Genomic DNA, 23,334 nt, shown 5'->3' with positions numbered 1-23,334 from the left:
AGTCAGCAACTGCCTGTTTCCTTCAAGTTTCCTTCTGGAACTGTGTATGAAACATCTTCCACAGAATTTCCTTCCTCTCTTACTTCTTGGCCAGTTGAAAAGGATTCTGACCCTTTTGGTGATAAAAAGAATTTTTTTCAGAGCCACTGCCATTCAGAATCAAATCACGAAGGGAAAAGCTTAGAGACAACCATTTTCTGACTTTTTAGATAAATGTAATGAGCTCACAATACCTCTGAGAGTGTTTTCTCAGTTTCAAATATTAAAAGTTCAGAGGTTATATGAGGTAACAGAGACCAAGAGTGACCAGAAGGTAAGTGTAAATTGTATATGGAAATGTAGGATCGTAAATAAGATTTATGGATCATGAAGAGAAAGAGATGTGTAAACAACGTTCAGTGATACTATTAAGGCGTATATAAATGGTTACCCATGTTTAAGCTGCTTTGCCAAATTGTCATCTTTATGTAAGCTTTCCCCACAGTTTTTATATACAGAACATGCCACTCCACTCAGGTCAATATGAGGCACCACATGCAGTTTAACAAATCAAAACACGAGAAAATATTACATAAGAAAAAACACAAATGTTAGTTGGATAAGGTTTAATTTACTTTTGCTTATGCATACGACAATGTCCATGAAATATCACACTTGTGAACAAGTTGGAATGAGGACTAATGCGTTTGTTCGATTCTGACTTGCATCAAAACATCGATTACATTGACACAAAACTTATTTATACGATTACATCTAAACAAAAATTAGTTTCAGTACTTTATAAAGCAAAATATTTCAGAATGTATAATGGGTACAGCGGAGAGCTGTACTGTTTACAGAAACAGAATAGATTTGCAATGAATTTCATTGGTGGCTAACTAACATTAAAAAGCGAGTGCTCGGTCACACAGTGGTCTTCATTCATTGGAAGAACGGAAAACAACAATAATAAAATTGGTAGGGAAATGGATAGAAGGAAATACTAAAAGATCACTCCAGCACAAGGGTTGCTTTTCAGATGGTGGTGTACAGGACATCTGTGAGTTCTACCTGTCAGAGAGGCTGAGCTCAATATTTACACAGCAGAAACCACAGTGGCCAAGCAAAAGTTTATCCCAACAAGCAGCATCAGTGGGACATTCTGGATCCCAGGAAGGGACCAGAAGCCTAACAAAGACAATGGCACAAAGAAGCATTAGTCAGAAGAATGTAGCTTAATGATGCCCCCATGTATTCTTCTGAATGAGAACTCTGATCTTTTTTTACAAAGTCCATTAGTAGGTTTTTTTTCTATTTTTGATACAGAGAAAGAAATGAGGTAACCTGGACACTAGCAGAAAAACAGCTGTCGCAGTAGCTTGCCTGACAGCGAGCAGCATTTTTAAAGATATTGTATATATTTTGTCCTTTTGAAAGCTCTCTCGTGTTGCATGAGATTAATTTGACAACCAAAAATATCCTATATTATAATAGCAGTGCATGATTGTTAAAAGCAGTAAGTGGCTCTACATATTTGCCAGGAGATGCCATGAAGTATTTACATTTTATCAAAAAATCTCCCCCCCCAGAGGATAATACGTGAAGCTAAAGCATAAAATGAATTGAAAAGTCCAATTTGGCCCTGCCCACCCTTTGTTAATGGAGAAAAATCTCAATTATTATTTGTTTGGACTTTACTGTCCAAGAGAAAGAATGAGACTTTCACTTTGAACTGGGCATTTAAATTATACATTTTTCACTGAAACAGAGACTTAAAAGATCATCTGTGGTATATCTTCTTCATTCAAGAAACGGCAAAGGCTACAACACTGAAGATATGCATGTGCCGTGATAAACATTTAACCGATCAGCTCATTTTCAAGCTGTTCCACACTAGCAGTCCAGCAGGGTCTAGTCAAGAGCCTTCTTGGCCACAGGACATCCTAATATTGCAGCTCACTGGCCAATCCGGAGACTAATTTGGCACTATTCATACCAGCTGGCGAGGGCTACAGTAAAGGGATAATACTTTAAGAAAATCACCATTTCTTTTTTCCCCTGCAGCATAATTAAGTGATTTTGACAAGGATTTAAGTAAAAACGTAAAAATGCCCAAACTCCATCTTCCAGCCCCACAGTTCAGTGCAGCATGGTCCATAGAAAAAAAAAAAAAATTATGATCCAATAAGTTAATGGGCAATGTCCCTTCACAATATGCACAAATATCATGCAAATGCAGTAACAGCACAGTTCTTTTAACAAACATATTGAAATATTGCAGAGACATAAAATCCATTATGCAAACATTATCAGTAATAAAAATAAAGTCTGTACAAAATCCTGCATTTTAATGTTTTCATTTTTAAATCCATTAAAGAGAGCACAGAAAAGTACAAAAATAAATATTCTATGTACAATTACACATGCCAGTCTGGATTTAGAGTCACTGCAAAAGAATGCAAAAACACAAATTAATCACCGCCCTTCACACAGACATTCGGTGAGTAAGATGTTTGTTGAAAATAATAATTCAGCCACAGTTAAGTTATTCTTAGTTTAATAAAACATCATGTAATAATTTAATATGACATTCACCAAAGTGACACAAAATTAAGTGACATTCTCTGCCCCCGGCACACTGTGACATGCTGAGCTTTCAGTTAATTGCCACTAAAACAAATGTACTGTATGCAGACCCACACAAAGAGATGAACAATGCACATGAATGGTCCTTGATTCACTTACTTTATTCCAACATCCTGGAACCGGCAAGCCATCGTCACCCTGGGGAAATAACGCAGCACACAAGTTAGAGAGTGAGACAGCAGGGTGAGGGATGACAGTAAAGTAGAAGGTATTGACAGCATGCAGGTGAAACTAGGACAAAAGCCTGAGTCATTCTGGCAAAACTTCAAGACTGATATTCATGGGGTAACAGTAATCAACTGGTAATAGTCTATGAAATAACTTCAGAAAGACAGATTGCAGCATTTACTATTAAGCTGAAGGACCCCAAACTTCAACATAATTCAGGCCTTCCTGTATAATGAGTGTAATTCGTTCCTGGAGATCTGCTTGACAAGTGAATAGTAGTCCAAAAATGTATTTCAGGCGAAACAGGATTTTATATTGCCCATAGGTGGGGCAGCAGGTGGCATAGTAGTTAGAGCTGATGTCATGCACTTTAAGGACCCATGTTTGATTCCCACATCCACATTATATATCACTTTGGAAAAAAAGCTCAGCTAAAAAATAAATGTGTGTGTTAGACCACCGCAGCCCTATATTGCACAGGCAGTATTAAATTATGGATGGATTCTGTTACTCTTATTTTTTAATTGCTTTAAACACTGATATTGTAAATTGCTTTAGAGCTGTAACCCATATATATTTCTTACTTCTCATAAAGCACTTTCAGAATCTGCTTATGAACTACATAAAATAAATATAATAATAAGAGTAATAACAAGATATTAGAGATGCACAGGAGAAGCCATGCACTATATGGGCGGGCTGCCTGCCTTCTGCAATGCGCAACTTCACCAAAGGACACTTTTTTTAAATAGAAATTTTCATTCTCATAAGGCATTTCTTGCTTGATTTGATTCCTGGGTATAAATAACCTGTCCTTATAAATATGTCAAAACTTCTTAAAAAGATCCTTCATTACATAAGAGAAGTCAGTACTTAAAAATGCATAATTACTAATGTTATTATAATCAGTTTATGTGATTATGAAACATTTTACCAGATTAATCTACAGCATCCTGTAACTGACAACAAGGCACAGGCTCTATATTTTCATACACATCTAGAAACCACTGTGCACTTCAGCTGGGCTTTTGCTGATATCATTAACTATGTTGGTTGGCCTTTTCCAGTGCTCTCTCAATAGACCATCCATTCTAGATAGGAACATGACAGACACACCTGGGGAATCACAGGGCAACACATGCAGTTGTTAAGATGACAATGGAGGTATGAACCATCAGTGGATAAAGTGTGTTATCCACCATACATCCAGGTAGTGCATAGGGATGGTACACGATAATGACAGTCACAAACAAAAATTGTGCAGGATAAATGGATTCTTTCTTTTATAAACGCCGATACTTCTCCGGCGCTAAAATGAAACGTTTTCTTAACAAGGTGAATTTTACTGTGTGGTTAGGTTCAGGTGCTGTATAGCCTGTGAAAGTTAAACATTCAGTAGGGTTAAATTATTTGTTTAATAGTGAAATAAGTCTTAATGACAGATCTAAGAAGTATTTTGAAACTTCTCTTTTTGTATCCCAAGATGCTTTTAGACTTTGTCCATTTTCAAAGCTGTAAAACATATCAGTAAATGTCAGCAACATATTAAGATGAAACACAAAGAACAGAAGCAAACTAAGAGAATTTGAGGAATCATCATTAACTAAACCTGGTGGCTTTCTACAGTCTATTTGCTGATGGCATGTGGTCCCAGTAGAAACAAATAGGGCCAGGGCACACAATAGCACAGCACCAGTGTACCCATATATAACACTGAGCAATGTCTGAATAACTGCACATCAAACCCAAAATAAAGAAAAAACCTCCTATCAAATATGGGGCATAGAAAAATCAGGTAAAACACCATTTAAGGACATGTTTGTAGTGCACACATTTCCGACACTGTAGGCTGTTGATGTTGGCTCCTGTGCTGGGTGGGAGAGTTGAGTTAAGCAGACATGCCATGCCAGAGGGAAGGGAGAGAGCACCGTACCACAGGGCAAGGGGCATCCAGCCCGTCCAGGCCGGGCAGACCCGGTTCACCTTTCTCCCCTTTAAAGCCTCGGAATCCCTGTTTGCAAAATCAATCACTGTCAACATGTGGACATCCACCTGTCACTGGGGGCCCACCTCACCTCCTCCAGGAGCAGGCCTCCACCCCAAACGCATTTGGACATGCAGGATGTTGCCGACTGTCAGGAACAGGCTTACTAGGCCCAGTTTAAAGGCATCCAATCATGGCCTTGAGTGGGGAATAGGAAAATTCCCCATATTGGACTGTTACTGAAAATGGATTCGTGACCACAGTTCCCTGGAAGGGAGCAGCTCTCGAGCCAATTGGCAAAGTACTTACACTTAACTTGTAATATAATCACCTGCACAAGGTATAGAAATTGTTAACTCTGAACAAATCTCTGCAGGGATTTATTTTGAGTTGTCTGACTTGCTGCGCAGTTGGACACAATTTTCTTGTTCCCGTCAGTCCCAGTAGTGACCCTGAAATCGAATCCCCTTGACAGGCTGTGGTCCACAGTCTGGCTATGACCTACATCTTCCTATACCTTAGAAATCAGTTTAAAAGTCCCATCTGCAGCATTCATCTGATGACACTGAAGTGCATATGCCTCAGCCCTGGATTCATGGTGAGGAAGCCAATGAGTCAGCCTCCCAACAAGGGCCTGGGGAAAGGCAGCTGCACAGTGAACAATCAGACCACAACCATTCAAGGAGTTTGATTGGTTAAATGGAGGGAAAACAGGAAGGAGACCTCAGCACAGAGACTGTTTAAAAGACAATATAATCTTATAATACCTTACATTAACCTTGAATTACCTTACAATAAAAGGGAATCAAACATACTCCAGTTTTTCAAATATGTATTTGTAGGAGTGAGAGGCTAGCTGTATTATACATCTGGTCTCTGCTGTATGACAGATCATATCTGGTTTGGTGCTTATTTGTCATTTGATGCCTGACAGCTACCTGCTGCTCCCCTTCCTCTTGCCCCACCAAGTGCACATTGAACGAAGGACATACCAACGGACAGGGGGCATCTAATCCAGGTGCTCCTTGGTCTCCCTTATCCCCTTTGGCCCCCCTGTTGCCTTTCTTGCCCCTCTCTCCCTGCAAATAATAGTGCATTCAAACAGACAGGCTTTAGATCTCCTCGCTCTGCAAGACATAAGCAGATAAACTAAGAAAAGGTACCATGACCAGATAATTTTTTCACTAGAAATGTCTAAGGACATCTTGGGGATTTGAAAGCAAAAAAAAAGAAAATTAAAGTGGGTATGCCTTTATTTTGAACCAAGCGAGAATTTGAGCGAATCATGGCAAGGGACATAATATTTTAGGAGTAAAACTGTAGTAACTGGAGGTCAGTGTAAGGGATGGAAAAGAAGGACAGTCGGAGAAGTACAGTATGAGTAGGGAGACAAACCAGTGCTGGTGGTGAGAGGATGAAAGTCACATTGCTGTAACTACAATTCACATTCCTCTATCGTCTGATTAACATCTACCAGCTGCCCATGGGGACTGTACATTTATGCAACAGTACTTAACAGAAGTTAAAACCATGAAGAAAATGGTGATCAAAGACACAAAAAGATAATTTCATAAACGTCTAGCTACCGACAATATTGATAGAATATAAACCATCCTCCTCTGAGGACAAATTTACAGTCTTACAAATGATATATGAGTGAGCCACAAAAGGCACACCCATTTTCACGAAGCATGCAAAACGACTCCGGGAACTTTTAAATCAGGGCATAAGATCCATGTGTTTAGAATATCTTATACATAACGCTGTTTCTTACTGCCTTTTCCTGTGCCCTTTTTCACGTATCATTTATATTGCTACTGTTTTCTCCTTTTGCTGGTGCAAGGAAGTGCCTCATAGCTGCTGGATCAGTATATGCAGATTTTGAAGGTTCTCTGTTCACTGATTTTTGGAGTCCAAAGACATATGTTTCAGGTAAGCTGATGACTCTAAAGTGCCCTTTTTGAGACTGAATGAGTGCAACATCCCCACATTCCTGTAAAAGGAGCATTTGTTATATGAAGGAAGCCTGTATATACATACATGCATACACAGACACACATAGCTTACTATGTACTCAGTCAGGGTGAATTAAGGCTTTAAATTCAATGGGCAATATAATTTACGAGACACCTCAAGATTAACCTTTGTCATAATTCACTATGGCTTCTATTTTTATCTGGCAAATTGACGCACAGACTGTAATGCTCAGTCTCCGATGATAATTACAGCAATAAACCAACTGAGAGTCCAGTACAGAGATCCAGACAGTTTCAGCCATGGCTTTGGTAAAAAAAAAAAAACAATGCCGTAAAAATGACAGAGTTGGCTTTACATTTTAAACCTAGAACGTCGGAATTACTTCTATAGCTCCTCTCACCAAGAGCAGAGGTTTGATAGGATCAAATTGGGAAATGAACAAATCAAATGTATATAAGTACAGCTAGATCTTGAGAGGAATTGGGATCATAATAAATGCCGGTGATGCACAACATTCTCACAATGCCACTGCAACGTTATGGCAAATCTGCCAGACATGATAGCTTCAGTGCAACAGTGTGTGAACATTGAAAGAGAATTGTGAAAGCGTTGTGCACTGGCTGGGTAAAGGCGGAGGAAGTGGAAGAGATTAAGGGTGTGAGGGGGCAAGAGAGGGAGAGGATTAACCCAGGCTACGCATTAGAATGCAGAGCAGCAGGAGACCAGGGGTGAGAGGGAGAGAGAGGGCAACCCGGTAGGAGCCAGGAGACACAGGTCAGGGTGGAGGGGGGGAAAGGGGAAGAGGAAGACCTGTGGAAACAGAGGAAGACAGGAGAGAGTAAAAAATGCACCACTTCCCCTTCATCCACAGCAGCTTCAACTGGAGGCTCCCTTCATTGCAAATTAAAGGGTGATAGCAGGCAAGAAAATGGTCAAACTGATCTAAATGCAGATCTTGAGAAATTTTCTTATTTTACAAGCTCCTGCCTATAATGGCTTTGCAAAAAGGATATTTCAGTATAAAATGACACGTAGGTCAGATAGTTGATCCCACTGCTTAGAGATGCAGATCATACTTCACTGGTTCTGTTATATTTTATTGCCAGGCTATCAGTATGTTTTTGGAAAAGAGCACAATGGGTAGTCCTGGTACAAACAAAGACAGGTTTTCAAGAGAAACACCAGTTGAAACTGCTGAGGGAAACAATGACATGTCCTGATTTTCAAGGTGGGAGCTAACGAGTTACATTGTGTTAATGGGAAACACAGACATACTGGGGAGATGGGGCAAAGGAACGGACAGAAGACAAACATGGCACTGTACAAAAACCTCACATTGCTCATTTTACAGGACTACTCCACAACATAATGCAAACTGAACAAGCTGTTTTACTGTCACATACTGGCCAATTACATATGGCTCAATTTCATAAATAACCCTTACAGCAAATTTAAATATCTTTACAGTAACTGAATAAAGTTTTCAGATTCTAGATCAACAGAGATTAAAACTCTTGTAAAGTATTTTTGAAAGAGATGCATCCAGTGATTCATAACAGAACATGAAGCCTGTGGACATTAACCAGGGTCCACAGACACTACTGAATTACATAAAGCCTTAGGAATTTGCCCTGGAATCAGCTGATGAAAATTTTCTGTAGTTCATATCCGGATAGGTATGGGCAGTCCACACATTGCCCATGTCTGCTTTTCGCTGAGCATCAGAGAATGGATGTTCTTCAAAGCTTTCTGATGATGCTGTTTTCAGTGAAGTGCACTTTTATTATGCTGGCACATATCCTCTTTTCCAGAGTTTTCTTTAATTACCCTCATTGATTCCTTTCCGAATACTGTTCAAGTCTTTTGACAAATTTAAAGCCCATGCAAAATGAGCAGTTTCATCTTACAGAAAGAAAACAACATAAAATTCCTTAATCTTAAAAGCAAAGTAAAATAAACACTTTGGATAACAAATATTTAATTTTTTTAAACATGCTATTAATGATCAAAGACAACATTTTCACTGGAGTAATACGACAACACTAATGAAAACACAATACTGCACAGTCATACTCGTGAAACAATAATGAATCCACTATGCTCCTTGTATTTACGGCAAAAGTAAAAAACTACGAAACACAAAGGAATCATCAATAAATGAACAAAAAGGGAATACGTATACTGAACAGTTAGCTACCATGACAAAAGTAAGCATATAGAACTGCCAAAATCATGGACAGCCATGATTCACGTGTAATTCTATTTTCATTCAGCTCAATAACACCTTATATTACGATACAGAAATCTAGAAAATACCAGAAAACATGACAGGAGCATAGGGGATCATAAGCAAATTATTATATTTATTTAATTTTTGCCAAATGAAATATAATAAATTTTCTTTAAGAAGTAGAGGTTTTTTCCCCTTTTTTAAAGAAAGTCTTTAAATCAGAACTCCAGGAAAATTGTTTGGATAGAAAAATTATATTAGAAAAATAAAACATTTAATATAGGTTATCTTACCCGGTTCCCTTTTATTCCTTGTGGTCCTACTGAACCCTTGAAGACAACAAACAAGTACAGAAAAACGTTAATGTGTTAAAAGTGAACCACATACTGTATCTTTAACCATTTTAAGATCTATTGCATATTCCCTGAAATTTTCCAAGATGTAGAAATGATGATTCAGGAGTTCAAAGAGAGAGTTACTATGACTCAAGTGATGGAAAACAAATGGAATACTATCTAGAGGCTGCAACTCAGTGATGGAGCTTGCCAGTCACCAGAAGGGAAGGGATCATTTCAGAACCCTACACTAACATTTAGCTAGAAAGTCATGCCGAGGCAGACTGACAAGCCCCTACATGCTTCATGCCACATAGTGGTGGTCCTGACTTACAGGGATGCCTGGTGGGCCGCTTGGTCCTGGTACACCTGGATCTCCTTTGTCACCCTTTGTCGGGAAAAGAGAAAACATGTATTATACAATATAGGCCTTAGTATAGCAAAAACAGCAATTTACATATGTCAGTTATTAAAAAACATACAATACTACCCATTCAAGATAAGCATTAAGTAAAGTCAAAATTAGATTACATGAAAACAACAGGCTGCTGACTTATGTGTGAGCTTACCCTCTCCCCTTTTGGTCCTGCTGGTCCTTGAATACCTACCGGTCCAATTAGACCCTTTTAAGTCAAACAGAAAACAGTTAATTACTTCAAATGTGAAAGACAAAGGTGGCAATGAAAACCTTCCCCAGTGAGAAAGAAGCACATTGGTACCAAATACACTAGATGAACAAGCTCTTTGCATTTCTATAATTGATTGGATTTTGTTGAACCATGAACCCAATGGGACCAGTCAGCAGTTTTAGTTCAAAATCAAAGATCTGCATACTGCATCTGTATAACTGCTTAATTTTATACCAGAGTAAAAACCAGGATTTTTACATTTAGCTTTTTATGCTCGCTAACTTGAATCAATGAACATGTAATATTTTCTGCATTTTAGCTGATATGTTAAAACAAGAAATGTAATCATGTCTTCATTCAAGTCTTACACCTCAGGCAAATTTGTGAAGCACTGGCATATATTAGACGTACAACCATGCAGTCGTATCCCAGCATGCGTCAACGGTGGGTCATCAGCTCAAAGCCATAAACCACTGACACATAACAATGGAAGACAACAAATCTCACCACCATTAGTAATGACAGAGTCCCTTCACGCAAAGGAGTTTCACCTGTTTAAGCCACATGTTTATTTATACCTGCTTCACCAAATTTATCTAAACATTTGTTCAATGACACGGCTCCTAAACATAACTTCCCATAATGCAGCATTGTCCGCTGTCCTGAGCAATATTCAAGCACAGCTGCTGTTTCCTATGGACAGGAGACACGGCTTGAGCCCCGATGATTATCAATACCCTCGGACAGGACCAGCTGTATGGCCACATGTATGGGTGGAAGAAACAGGTGACCTTGGTGTGGGACTCACCTGGACTCCCACACTGCCTGTCCACAACAAGACCCCACATGGGACAGTGAGGCAGACCAAGGCTTCATGCAGGATGAAAGCAGGCAAGCGTGCAGACAGGCAAGCAGACAGGCAGGGCAGGCAGACAGAGTGAGGAGATGAAGATGATCAAGTGAGGTGGGGGAAGCGAGGTGAGGGGTGTACGGGATGTGAGCCACTCACCACTGGACCAGGCTTGCCGTCTAAACCATGAGCTCCCTGGACAGTGTGTAAACAGTTAGAGAGGGGAGATGGTGGGGGCCAAGAGTGAGAGGTGTGTGGGGAGAGGGGAGTGAGTGAAGCAGTGATTGGTGGGACTTACAAACACCACATAACCGGATGGGGAGATGGCAGTTTAACAGTATGGAAACCCAACAGTAACTCCTTTGAACACTTACACAAGATAAAAATGGCTTAGACCCTGAACTAGATGGCATAAAATACATAACATTGGGCCATAAAGGAAAATTAGACAACTTTTTTTTCTCTTTTGAAAATGAGAAATTCCAGCTTTTCAGTTGATCTCTCCGGAAGAAGCAGCACCTTTGCGTCAAATCAGTCTTACAGTCAAATTTACACAACGCCGAAATGTCAAAACTTCAGCAATTCATTTCAAAACATTTCAGGATTCTTGAAAGATTTCTGTCAAAGGCTCGAGCACAAAGATATTTCTTTGTTCGGTTCAAAAGGAGTTACTGTGCCATTGATTACATGTATTTTCAGTTTATCAATGACTTTGACACCACAAAGGTACAAGGTACGTTAGAAAGAGACCCCACCTGGGGTCATACTTACAGAGGTGCATTTGCCCTACTGTATGCTACTACATAAAACCCAAATTGTAGAAGAGAATATGTACACCATATAAATATTTAAAAATAGACATATGGAAATATGGTGCTACATACCAAATCTGTATTTATGTATCCCTATTCAATGATATGATTACTTCACATCTCAATCTGGGTTTCAATGTGTCATGTGAGGTAAAGCACAAAAGACACCACAGGAGGTTGTTAGCTGTGTCTTAGCTCAACAATAAGTGGCACTCGTGTTATCATGGCAAATCTTTAAGCAGCCCAGCAGAAACCATGACACGGGAAGGCTGATACTCACAGGAAGGCCAAGGTGCCCCCTATCCCCTTTCTCCCCCTTCGGCCCAATTCCTCCTTTGTCTCCTTTTATGCCAATGCCAGGCTCCCCCTAAAGGACATTAGAAAATGATTCACCCTTTGATGATTTTGTATTCTTATATAGAATATGTGATAATAAAGTATTAGAAATGCAGTCTAAGCTCTTGCTCCAGATAAGTTATAGCGAGACAGCAGCATGAATTACGAGCACTTACCTTTGGACCTAACTGTCCTGGGGGGCCCTGAAATTCAGAGGAAAAGGCTTTAGATTGCTTATACGTACGGATTTTACTGGAAGACAGGATTGAAGTATTCATAACTGATCCCACAACAATTTGCTATCCCCTGTCTGTAAAAAAAGGGCCAGTGGATCCCTGCAGGTGTGATTGCGAAAAACGATAATCAAAGAAATCAATATTAATGTATCCATGGATGCAGAACCTAAGCTACAAATGACAGTTATGGGATTATCAGGGACCAAAGACTGCCCTAGCATACTAGAGGTTTATGAAAGAATGGGGAATCATTCAGCAGCCATCCAAAAGTTCCCTGGAGAAACATAGTAAAGGCTGCACTTGTCTTTACTCACCATAGGGCCAATGGGCCCTTGTGGTCCTGGAGGTCCAGGTGGCCCTGGAGGTCCATAGACCTGGAAAAAAGCACCAGATCAAGGCTTCAAGAAGCAGTTTTTCAGCAGACTACATCAACTGCCAGTAGGCTTAAACATCAGAACACCAAGACTTAGCACCACTTAGTTTTTTGGTACTCATGAGTGTGTACAAGCTTAGCTTTCCATTTTGAGTTATAACTACAGTTCAAACCCACATTTGTGATCCCTGGGCAGCACAATCATTCTGAAATGAGCAAAATCAATGTCCTGTATTTGTGAACTTAGTATTGTTTTACAGAAACCTTAATAATAATAATAATAATAATAATAATAATAATAATAATAATAATAATAAGGGGGCGCGGTGGTGCAGCAGGTTTGGCCGGGGCCTGCTCTGTGGTGGGTCTGGGGTTCGAGTCCTGCTTGGGGTGCCTTGCAACAGACTGGCGTCCCGTCTGGCGTGTGTCCTCTCCCCCTTCAGCCTTGCGCCATGTGTTGTTTGCTGTGATCCAACTCGGGACAAGCGGTTGTAGGCGTGTGTGTGTGTGTGTGTGTGTGTGTGTGTGTGTGTGTGTGTGTGTGAGAGAGAGAGAGATCTATCAACAGATAATGCTACTATTTTCCTCTCTGCCTTATCTTCCTTTCATGACTCTCTCTGTCCACTAACTTCCAGACCAGCATGCTCCAGTGGCACCCTATGGCTGATTAATACGTGCCAATAGCACAAACCCCTGGGTTTGCAGAGCAGTGATGGCGAAAATCCAAGACTTGCACGGACCTTGATGTCTACAAAGAACTCTTAGCTACCTTTCACTCTGCTGTCTCCTCAGCTAAAACTACCTTCTTCCACAAAAAAATACAGTCTGCAACTAAACCACACAAACTCTTCAGCACCTTCTCATACCTATTCTATCCGCTGCCATTTCCTCCTCCATCCTCTCTCGCTATTGATGACTTTGCTTTGTTTTTCAGAGACAAAGTCAACGCAATCGTCATCTCCCTGCTCTGATCGTGTTGGACCTCCCTGTGAAGTTATGCTCTCCGAATTCAAGCCCGTCAGAAACTAAAATCTCTGACCTCCTGCTGTCACACAGAGCCACCATCCAATCCCATCGACACTCCTAGAGACCATCCCCCCGCAACCCTCCATCTTCATCTCCAAGATTATCAACTCCTCGCTCTCCTCTGGCTGCTTCTCATCTGCCTTTAAAACTGCCCTCATTTCACCTCTGGTAAAGAAACCCTCTCTGGATCCTAACTCAGTCCAAAATTACAGGCCAGTCTCCCTCCTCACTTTTCTGTCTAAAACTCTAGAATGGGCGACCTGTGATCAACTATCTGAATTCCTCACCCAGAACCATCTCCTTGATGGATATCAATCTGGATTCAAAGTTGGTCACCCCATCGAGACAGAGCTCCTGGCAGTCTCTGGTGCTTTCCAATCAATTACAGCGGCCTCCCTCTCCTCGATCCTCATCCTCCTTGACCTGTCTACAGCATTCGAAACTGTCAACCACCAGATTCTACTCTCCTCTCTTGGTCAGCTTGGTATCAAAGGAATAGCACTAAGATCTGAGTCCTACCTATCAGACAGATCCTATCAAGTTGTCCAGCAGGGCTCATGTTCTTCTCCTCTGCCTCTCTCAACTGGGGTCCTGCAGGGCTTGATATTGGGCCCTCTTCTCTTCTCAATCTACACCTCCTCTCTCGGCCTTTTCATTACCTCCCATGGATTCAACTACCACTGTTACACTGATGATACCCAGCTCTTATTCCCATTTCCACCTGGAGCATCAGTCTGGGAGCAATGATTGACTCAACTCTATCTTTTTCTCAGCACACGGAAGCCACCACTCGGACCGGCAGATACATCCTGCATCACATCTGTAGGATCCGTCCTTATCTCACAAAAGACTCTGTGCAACTACTTATCCAGGCAATGGTGATATCCCACCTGGACCACTGCAGCTGTCTTCTGTCTGGCCTTCCTGCAACTGCCATCAAACCTCTACATCTGATACAGAATGCTGCTACCCAAGTTGTGTTTCACTTGCCAAAGAGTTCCCATGTATCTCCCCACCTCCGCTCTCTGCATGGGCTTCCTATAGCTGCCCGGATCAAATTTAAGACCCTGGTTATGGCCTACAAAACCATCAATGGAACTGCTCCCAGCTATTTACTAGACCTAATCATCCGCTACACCCCAACCAGACCGATACGCTCTTCCACATGTGCCTGCTTGGTGGTTCCCGCGCACAAAAGGTAAAGCATGAAAGTTCTCGGTTCTGGCTCGATTGTTGGAACGACATCCCCCTCTCACTCAGAACTGCTGAATCTCTGTCCGCATTTAAAAAGGGTCTTAAAACTCACCTCTTTCGGACTCACTTTGCCCATGATCTCTTAAGTTCATGTAATGTATAAATGTTCATGCACAATAACCTGGAGATCATGCCTGTTAAACAATGGATTAACCTTTCGCAGCTATTCGCTACTCCTGTACTGTAACATAAATGTTTATACATATTTCTAAAAAAAATTACTAGGAAGGTGACTAGAAATCGTCAATATTCGGATAAAGTTTTATGCAGCTACTCGTGTGATGTGCATTGGTTCATATGGTGGAAAGAAACAAACTATCTGTACTTAAAAATCACAGGTCTGCATCTTACTCTCTCTTTCTGATAATGTAATGCACACATTGTGTTTTCTAGAAGATGTACATCGCTTTGGAGAAAGGCATCTGCTAAATGAATAAATGTAAACTTCCACTGATTTAGCTATTTATACTGGAGAAATCTACAGCAAGTACCTTGCTCAACAGTATTACTATGGGAACAGAGATTTAAATCCAGGTAAACCAAGTAGGAGGCACCAGCAGCAATTGTTATGCTACCTAATGTCCCCTAGGACTCAGCCCTAAGGTAAACTACAAAGAGGGCTATGCTAGTTATGGAAAAAAAGCTAAACCAAAAGAAAACCCTTACCTTATCTGAAGCCACTCCTTTCTCCCCAGGTTCACCCTTTTGGCCCTGAAATAAAGAAAACACACACACACACACACATTTTCAGAACCGCTCGTCCCATACGGGGTCACGGGGAACCGGAGCCTACCCGGTAACACAGGGCGTAAGGCCGGAGGGGGGAAGGGACACACCCAGGACGGGACGCCAGTCCGTCGCAAGGCACCCCAAGCGGGACTCGAACCCCAGACCCACCGGAGAGCAGGACTGCGGTCCAACCCACTGCGCCACCGCACCCCCCATTCACACACACACATTTTCCAAACCGCTTGTCCCATACGGGGTCACGGGGAACCGGAGCCTACCCGGCAACACAGGGCGTAAGGCCAGAGGGGGAGGGGACACACCCAGGACGGGACGCCAGTCCGTCGCAGGGCACCCCAAGCGGGACTTGAACCCCAGACCCACCGGAGAGCAGGACTGTGGCCCAACCCACTGCGCCACCGCACATAAAGAAAACAATCCATCAGAAAACAAAAAAAATTAGGGCACACATTATGATGTTACTTGCTCACCCTCCCATTTCATCCAATGCTGATTACAACTTAATCATGAATGAATGGTGTCCATGACTACAGAGTGATGAGATGGTCAAGTGGAACTTTAGTTCTTACCATTAAGCCTGGTATTCCAATAGGACCTGATGGCCCAGCAACCCCCTTTTCACCAGTAGGACCATCCAGACCCTAAAAATGAAGGAAGGGAAAATGTTTAAATCTTCCATTCAGGGGTTTGGTTTATAATTAAAAAACTTTCCTTTGTCATTTAGGTGTCTCAAGGGAAATTTTTCACTTTTTTTTCAAAATTTAATTCCACATTTAGCAGAACAAGCTTTGATAAAATGGAAAAGTTTAACAACTTATGTTTACATAACCAAAAATACTGTATGGTTCTTTTCAAGATTATTGCCAAAAAGGCTCAAAAGCTGTCTAAATACGTGAGCAAAGATCAAAGTTGGGTTCAGACCAAGTACCAAAAACATATGGATTCTTCTTTGTACCACTACAGGCCACTACAGCTAACTGTGACTCAAAAGGTGTTTAACTTGCCAAACTGTCCTCATACATCTCATCTCCTTGTATCTCCACTGTGGTATATCCCTGTGGCCATCAGCATTAAGTTCAAAACTTTGGTTATGGCCTGCAAGATGGTCAAAAGATCTCCATCCAAAACCTACAGGACCTGATCACTTAATATACCCCAACAAAAGCACAATGCTGTTCCACCTTCAGCCCCTTCATGGGTCCACTCACGAGAGGTTCAAAATCTGAAGTCTGCAGGTTCTCAGGTTAGACTAATGTAATAGAATAAACATACTCTCTTTCTCAGAACTCCTTCAGAATCCCTTTCAGCATTAAAGAAGGGCCACAAATCTCTTTCAAACCCACTTCTCTTCACATCTCCAAACTGCTCTATAAACTTGAATTGTCTGTCATGATCACCTTTGCATTCTCTAATATCAGTGATATTGGCAGCTACTTGTGTAATGTGTAGCTGTCAAAAATATGGTATGGGACAAACAAGAATCTGGATAACAGGGATCGAACGTCAGCATCTGTAACTCTGTCTCTTGTGAAATCCATTTACTCTGAGTTGTACATGGCTTTGGAGAAAAGTGTCTACTAAATGAATAAATGTTAATGTAATGTTGACCAATATTCCAGAAAAGATAAGGCATCTGTGGACAATAGGCTATAAATTCAGAGCGGTCAAACTCCTAGTTTCTTGACAATTTTTGGGATAAAACTAAGAGAAAAGGTTGGCCAAATTGTATGTTGATATGTTCAGTTCTTTAGCTACTCACAGGGGATCCAGCAGGACCTATGTCCCCTTTTTCACCTTTCTGCCCAGAAAAGCCCACAAGACCATTCTCCCCTCTAGGCCCTTCGGGCCCTGGAGGTCCCATTGGCCCTGTGTCTCCTGGCTTCCCCCTTGGTCCCTGGGACAGGAAAATTATCAATCATCACCATTTTCATGGCTTTATACCACGTTTATCAAAATCACACCTGAAAGGATCCACTGCAAATCTGAAGTATTGGATAGGTACTGGATCAGGCAGTTATAAAAAATGTGAGACAATCTCAGATGCTTACCTACAACAAGCTGGGACAAGAAAAGCAACCATTACCTTTTCCCCATCAAGTCCTGGAGGACCTGGTAATCCAACTTCTCCCTGAAATAAAGAACGTTTAAACCAGATGACAGCTGGTTTTCAACACAATCCAGCTACATTTTTAATTTTTTAACTAAGTACTATGGCTAAAAAAAGACTATTTATATTTGGGGGAAAGTTACAACATTTCCAGTCCTGTATAGGCTGTTGCTAATAGAGTGGTCACTTATGTCTTTGTTGTGCTACGTTATTTTAATGCACAGGATGAGAGGAGATATATCATCACAACAGTAAACTGTAGAAAAAAATCAATTTTCTCTATTTCCACAAATAAAAAATACTGATAATCCCTCATAGTATGCTAGCAATGAATGAGCAACTAAATAGAACAAGGTGGTGAGAAAACCTGCAAAAGAGTCATGATCAAGGGGCTCAAACCTTTGAACCTGGTGCTCCAGGAAGTCCAGGGGGGCCTGGGGGTCCTGGAGGGCCCTAAATGAAATAATTCATATTCTTTCATTCTGAAACTATAATTCAGAAGTTGTACAATTTTAGACAGTTTAAGATATGTTAGAAACAAGCATTTTACAGTTGAGTTGAGATAGTTGTGATATATTTATATTTTCACAAAGCATTGTTCCAATTTGAATGTAAAAATGTAAATTAATGGAAATTCTTACCATCAAAGGTAGGTTCAGACTATCCTGATATAAAAAAGATAAAACAGGTTAACAGACAAAATTTATCACCACATTACAAATTATCCCCTCATAATAATCACAACTCTTTATCAAGCCAAACAAACCATGAGTTTTTTGTTGAAGGTGCCATTGTAGTCGATGATTTCTGATTTTCCTGGCTCACCAGCTGGACCTGGAGGACCCTGGAATGAGATGAAGAGGAATAATGTTGACACGTAATATTTGCGTGCAGTAATGTTGAACTCATGTTCCTCCTATTTTATTTGAACTTTGATGACTTCCTGCTTTTCAAAAACATAATTTTCACTTATTGATCTAGTAAATTTAACTGTAAATGAGGACTTAACAGACAGCTAAAGCTCATGAACATGCACTGTAAATGCAGAGGCCTCATGATGAGGTGGTCAGAAAACATGTTAAAGAGAAGACTTTACTCACTCTTGGCCCAGATGGCCCCTCAGGTCCAGTCTCACCCTTCCAGAAAAAGAAAAGACAGTAAGCCATTCCTCTTCAACCTTACTAGTGCCTTGAGGGGGTTGCACAGACTAGTCAATCTGTCGACTTTACTGCTCTCCAATGACGCTTTAAGCTTGACGTCGTATAGTCGTTGATCACGTGATCATGACACTAACAACATGGATGCCTCCGCGAAGACAACAGCTGAGAACCCTGGTGGGTCATTGCAGCAAACCAGCAGCAGTTCATCAAGTGTGTGGAAATATTTCACTAAAGATGAAGCCTTTGCTACTATCACTTGCAAAATAGTACAAGTACAACGCACATGCATCTGAAAAGGCATCTGCAAGCACTAGCACAGGAACGATCCAAATCGGTCCGTGTATGTTGCGTTCATTCGTTTTTTGATTCGAAATTGAAAGACAAAATGCAAATTACGACGCCTTCATTCATTGTTTGTTTTAAAAAGAAAAAAACAAATTGTTTTTTAGATTGTCGGTTCTTGCAAATGATTCTTTTATCTTGTGTTTTTATTCATGACTTCATCATATAACTGTCGATTTTAAAAAATCTGAAGTTGTTCAACCCCTAGTGCCACAAAGGAATTAAGGACAATAACTATTGCTTCGAACAATAATGTATTCAAGAAGGAATAGAAGTGTTTCATTTTAAATTAAAATGGTAGATGAACAGTATTTCAACTGTAATAAAACCAGAAATCAGCTGCTCACCTTTGACCCTGGCTCTCCTTTATTGCCCTGTAAGCAAGGTATAACATTACTGCAGGGCAGCATATTGCAGTAGTATCATAACAGATGTTGAAGTGGACTCACCAAAAGTTAAATTATCAACTGGTTGAACTAAACAACAAAGACGTGGACAGTAACAAAAAAAAAAAAGTACTTTGTTACTTGTACTTATGTACATTTTTGGAGATATCAAATTTGCCAGAATTCTTCTTAGCATCAGTACTTTTTACTTATGTATATTTGTAAAGAGAAAAACACTTTTCTCTTGCCCTATTCTCGTGACTTTTGAATTTTAATGTTTAAACTTTTTCTCCTTAAAACCAATCAAGTTACATTCATTGTGAAGTATTAGGTACAACACTTCACTGTCTGCTGATATCTTCTGTGGCTTTCAATGACCATTTTGAGTTGCCAGTCAAAGTCACTGTTACTGTAAACCATTATCAACTACAAGTCATTATACTGTGGCATACAATGTGTGGGTAACAACATGTGAGCAGTGTATTAAAACCATAAAGGGCTAACCCTGTAGGGTTTTACCTTACTTTGGATTCTGAGCATTTGAGCTGACTGACTTTTTTCATATCGTTAGCTTTCTGGGTCGTGCTATTTTGTATCTGGGTTTTGTTATTATTGGAAAGTTGAGAGGGCAGAGGTTAGGAACAATAACTTGTAATCTAAATGTCGAAATCTGACACTGTCAGAAGTACATGAATCTGGATAAAGGTATAAGCTAAAAGTCAAAATAATAACTGTTTGTTTGGGGCAGCAGTTAGCCTTGCAATAAAAGGACATGAGTACCTCTGATACAGAAGCAGAACTCATGTCAGTCCTGTCTATCTGGACTAAGTCTATGCGCACCTGATTCTGCTCTGTACTCAGCACCCTGGTACACACCTGTGGTCCTGCGGGTCCGACAGGTCCTGGGGATCCTGGCATCCCTGGTTCTCCTTTAATCCCGATGCCTGCCGTGCTGGGCTCCCCCTTTTCCCCCTGTCATAAAGATGGTCAGAAAGAACGATTCCCCTTTTTGTCACATCCTAGTACTCCCAACACTTGACATATTGCCGAGACATCTTCAGAGCTATAAATTCATTCACACACAGTGTTAGCATCAGCTCCAGAGTTACTGTAGACTGCCTGATGTGGCTTACATGGCTGTCCAGAACTGGAAAATGGAGAAGTAATGTTGGTGTAAATTACGCCATGCTGGTATATAGCTTCACAAAAAGGCTGTAAACTACAGTATCAAGCCAGTATCAGTGTAATTAACAGTGCACGCTCTTCTGATCAACTGCATGAACAATGGCTAAGTAGCTGGAAGTAGTATACTTACTGTAAACAATCGCATCTGTGTATCAATAACACTTTGTAACTTATCAAAAGCCTGTAATAAGCAGGCAAAGCTACGAGCAGATTTTGCATGCTTAATTTTATTACAGACAGACATACTTTGGAAACATCATTATATAATGAATGAATATTACACAAAGTAATAACACGATACACCCAACGACGTAGTCACAACGTGAAATCCAAGACAGCAATAAGGTGACAAAAAAAATAACTCTTCTGTATGGCTTAAACTGCCGCACATTTTAGCATGTAGTCAAAGCATCAAAGAGTTATTCTAGTTCACAAATATATCACATTAACTACTCCTGAGCAGACTATTTCTGGAACGATCCCTGGAACCAAAACGAAGCAAGAAAGAAACTAGACAGAGTCTCAGCATCATGGGTTGGAAGAGTGGGGAGAAAAAGACATGGAATTTCCTGCCTGAAATCACTCTCTGGACTGCAAGTAGAAATAGGAGCACATTTCAGGACAACAAAGGCAAAGCAATGAAACGCCTTAAATGTTCAGGTATTTAACGGTTTCCTGTTCCACACAAGTACTGCACACATGCTGTTCTACAAGCATATGCATGTCATGCAAACTATAAATAACAAACACTATCACCAAGCCAGACCAGTCCTACCCTGTAGCCCTTCTTGCCAGGAATACCAGGGATCCCAGACTGACCCTTCACATAAAAGGAGGAAAAGTTCAGAGGTCAAACTGGTAAACAAAGAGTTATTACAGTGCCACTAAATTTGAACACGGGCTGCCCTGGGGACACCACTCTTTACCTTCTGTCCAGGAATACCTGGGAAACCTGGTTCCCCCTATGGTGAATGAGGAAAAGAAAGAAGAAGACAGACACGAGAATAAAGAATTAGAATGGAAAATCTTGAAGAGGCACCCACCATAACCTGGCCGTATATATCATGAAGAAACATACGCAGAGTGTACAAAGAATCACAATAACAGTTATGCGTTCTTGCCTTTCAAAGTTTTTAATATTTAATTAAACAGAACAAGTAAGATTATACTGTGTCTTGTTCATTGTGTTATGTCTAGAGGTAACATGGATACACGTGTGTTGCTGTGCATCCAAATGTGGGCGAAAAGGGCTATGTCAAAAGCAGAGTGAATGTGAATATATCTTTGTGCGCTGTGCAAACAAGGAAAGAAAGTGGCGCAGTGAGACGAGGAACACAGAGCGACGAGAGATGCGCTGAGCGTTCTCGCAAGGGAAACTGACTGAGTAGACAGAAATGCGACAGAAACGGGCAGGGACACAGGATCAGGACACGAGCAAAGAGGACAGACGTAGATGGGACTGGAGCTCTGGACTAGAACAAAGACAAAATGTGAACAGGACTTTAGAAGCATGTGAGTAAACATGGAAGGAGAATCGCTAAGAAATGTATTAGAGAGCTGATCAAAAATCAAAAATCCACAACTAGTTGTTTCCCCCTCACTCTTTTTACGGTGCTGGGGATTTGGTGTTTACTGGGTTAAGGTGTGCTTGAAGTGTCTGAGTGGCATTGCCCTGTGTTCTCCTTGAGCCTGGTTGTCAGGGATCCTGACACGTAGACGACATGATTGATAATTAAAAAGAAAAACATTGCAGCACATCCTCATTAGAAGAACAGTTTTCATCCATCTGGGACATGTTTAGCAGTAAGAAAAGTTGCTTCTAGCAACCATACAAGAAGATACAGAAAACTGGGAAATGGGGGGAAGGGGGGTGCTCTTTAGGGCAGTTGGTCAGTGACACTCAGTGTTAATATTTCATGCTTGAAGTTTGTATTTTGTGAATGTTTTGCATCTCGTCCTGACGGTGCCTATATAAATGTATTTTTATGCTACATAACACAAAGTTTATTCAAATGTTTTTGGTACTGTAAACATGACTCAAAACAGACAGATTATGTTAAATCCACAATTACAGGCATCAAGTAATGATGACCTAAAAAGAGAATTTTTAATTCTATTTTCTGATTTTCTGAGACTCAGATGTTATTCAGTGGATCTGCACTGAGCAGCATTAGTGCTTCCTGGGGACTGGGAGATCCAGTGTGTGCAATGTATATTATAATAAGCTCCGGGGTATAAATAACGGAAAGGGCTGGGTGGGGTCAGAGTGCTGGGGGTTCACTACCTTCACTCTTTGTTTCTCAAGCATTCCTAGTATTCCCAGTTCCCTTTAAAGAAGGCAGTATCATCAAAAATAGCAGCAGCAAAATATGCTTAAAGTTCCCTCAACAGAAATAATCAAATATGGAACAGCTCAAGCTGTCTGTTACAGCCAGCACTTACTTAACACCCCAAAGTGATTTCACAGCTAATAACAACGTTACACCAAATTCCTTATTCCAACAGAGAACCTGTCCAGCTACAGGATCAAATTCAAGTGCAAATTTCTGTCACTATTCCATCACACTGGCGG

General features: G+C 40.7%; 1 protein-coding gene across 5 annotated transcripts in view; it reads right to left on the bottom strand.

Annotated features, from left to right (window-relative positions):
* Positions 1-599: 599 nt before the first annotated feature.
* Positions 600-23,334, bottom strand: part of col13a1 (collagen, type XIII, alpha 1) — a 96,198-nt gene continuing 73,463 nt past the window's right edge. For 3 of the 5 annotated variants that reach the window (XM_018725047.2, XM_018725048.2, XM_018725049.2), the window contains 18 exons: positions 20,454-20,549; positions 19,539-19,565; positions 18,790-18,825; positions 18,456-18,533; positions 18,331-18,354; positions 18,089-18,142; positions 17,666-17,710; positions 17,342-17,476; positions 16,152-16,223; positions 15,502-15,546; positions 12,497-12,556; positions 12,123-12,149; positions 11,891-11,977; positions 10,958-10,993; positions 9,889-9,942; positions 9,654-9,707; positions 9,278-9,313; positions 4,735-5,856 (listed from right to left, as the gene is read on the bottom strand). In XM_018725047.2, coding sequence (XP_018580563.2) covers positions 5,602-5,856; positions 9,278-9,313; positions 9,654-9,707; positions 9,889-9,942; positions 10,958-10,993; positions 11,891-11,977; positions 12,123-12,149; positions 12,497-12,556; positions 15,502-15,546; positions 16,152-16,223; positions 17,342-17,476; positions 17,666-17,710; positions 18,089-18,142; positions 18,331-18,354; positions 18,456-18,533; positions 18,790-18,825; positions 19,539-19,565; positions 20,454-20,549 — 1,221 coding nt within the window. In that variant the 3' untranslated portion in view covers positions 4,735-5,601. Of the gene's footprint in view, positions 2,426-2,724; positions 2,764-4,734; positions 5,857-9,277; positions 9,314-9,653; positions 9,708-9,888; positions 9,943-10,957; positions 10,994-11,569; positions 11,598-11,890; positions 11,978-12,122; positions 12,150-12,496; positions 12,557-15,501; positions 15,547-16,151; positions 16,224-17,341; positions 17,477-17,665; positions 17,711-18,088; positions 18,143-18,330; positions 18,355-18,455; positions 18,534-18,789; positions 18,826-19,538; positions 19,566-20,453; positions 20,550-23,334 lie in introns of those variants that run through there. The other 2 variants (XM_018725050.2, XR_001964832.2) reach the window with 2 other exon arrangements.

Source organism: Scleropages formosus, chromosome 8 (genome assembly GCF_900964775.1).
Source record: "Scleropages formosus chromosome 8, fSclFor1.1, whole genome shotgun sequence".
NCBI lineage: Eukaryota > Metazoa > Chordata > Actinopteri > Osteoglossiformes > Osteoglossidae > Scleropages > Scleropages formosus.
The sequence above is the reverse complement of the archived record's forward strand: the minus strand, read 5'-3'. Positions and strand labels throughout refer to the sequence as shown.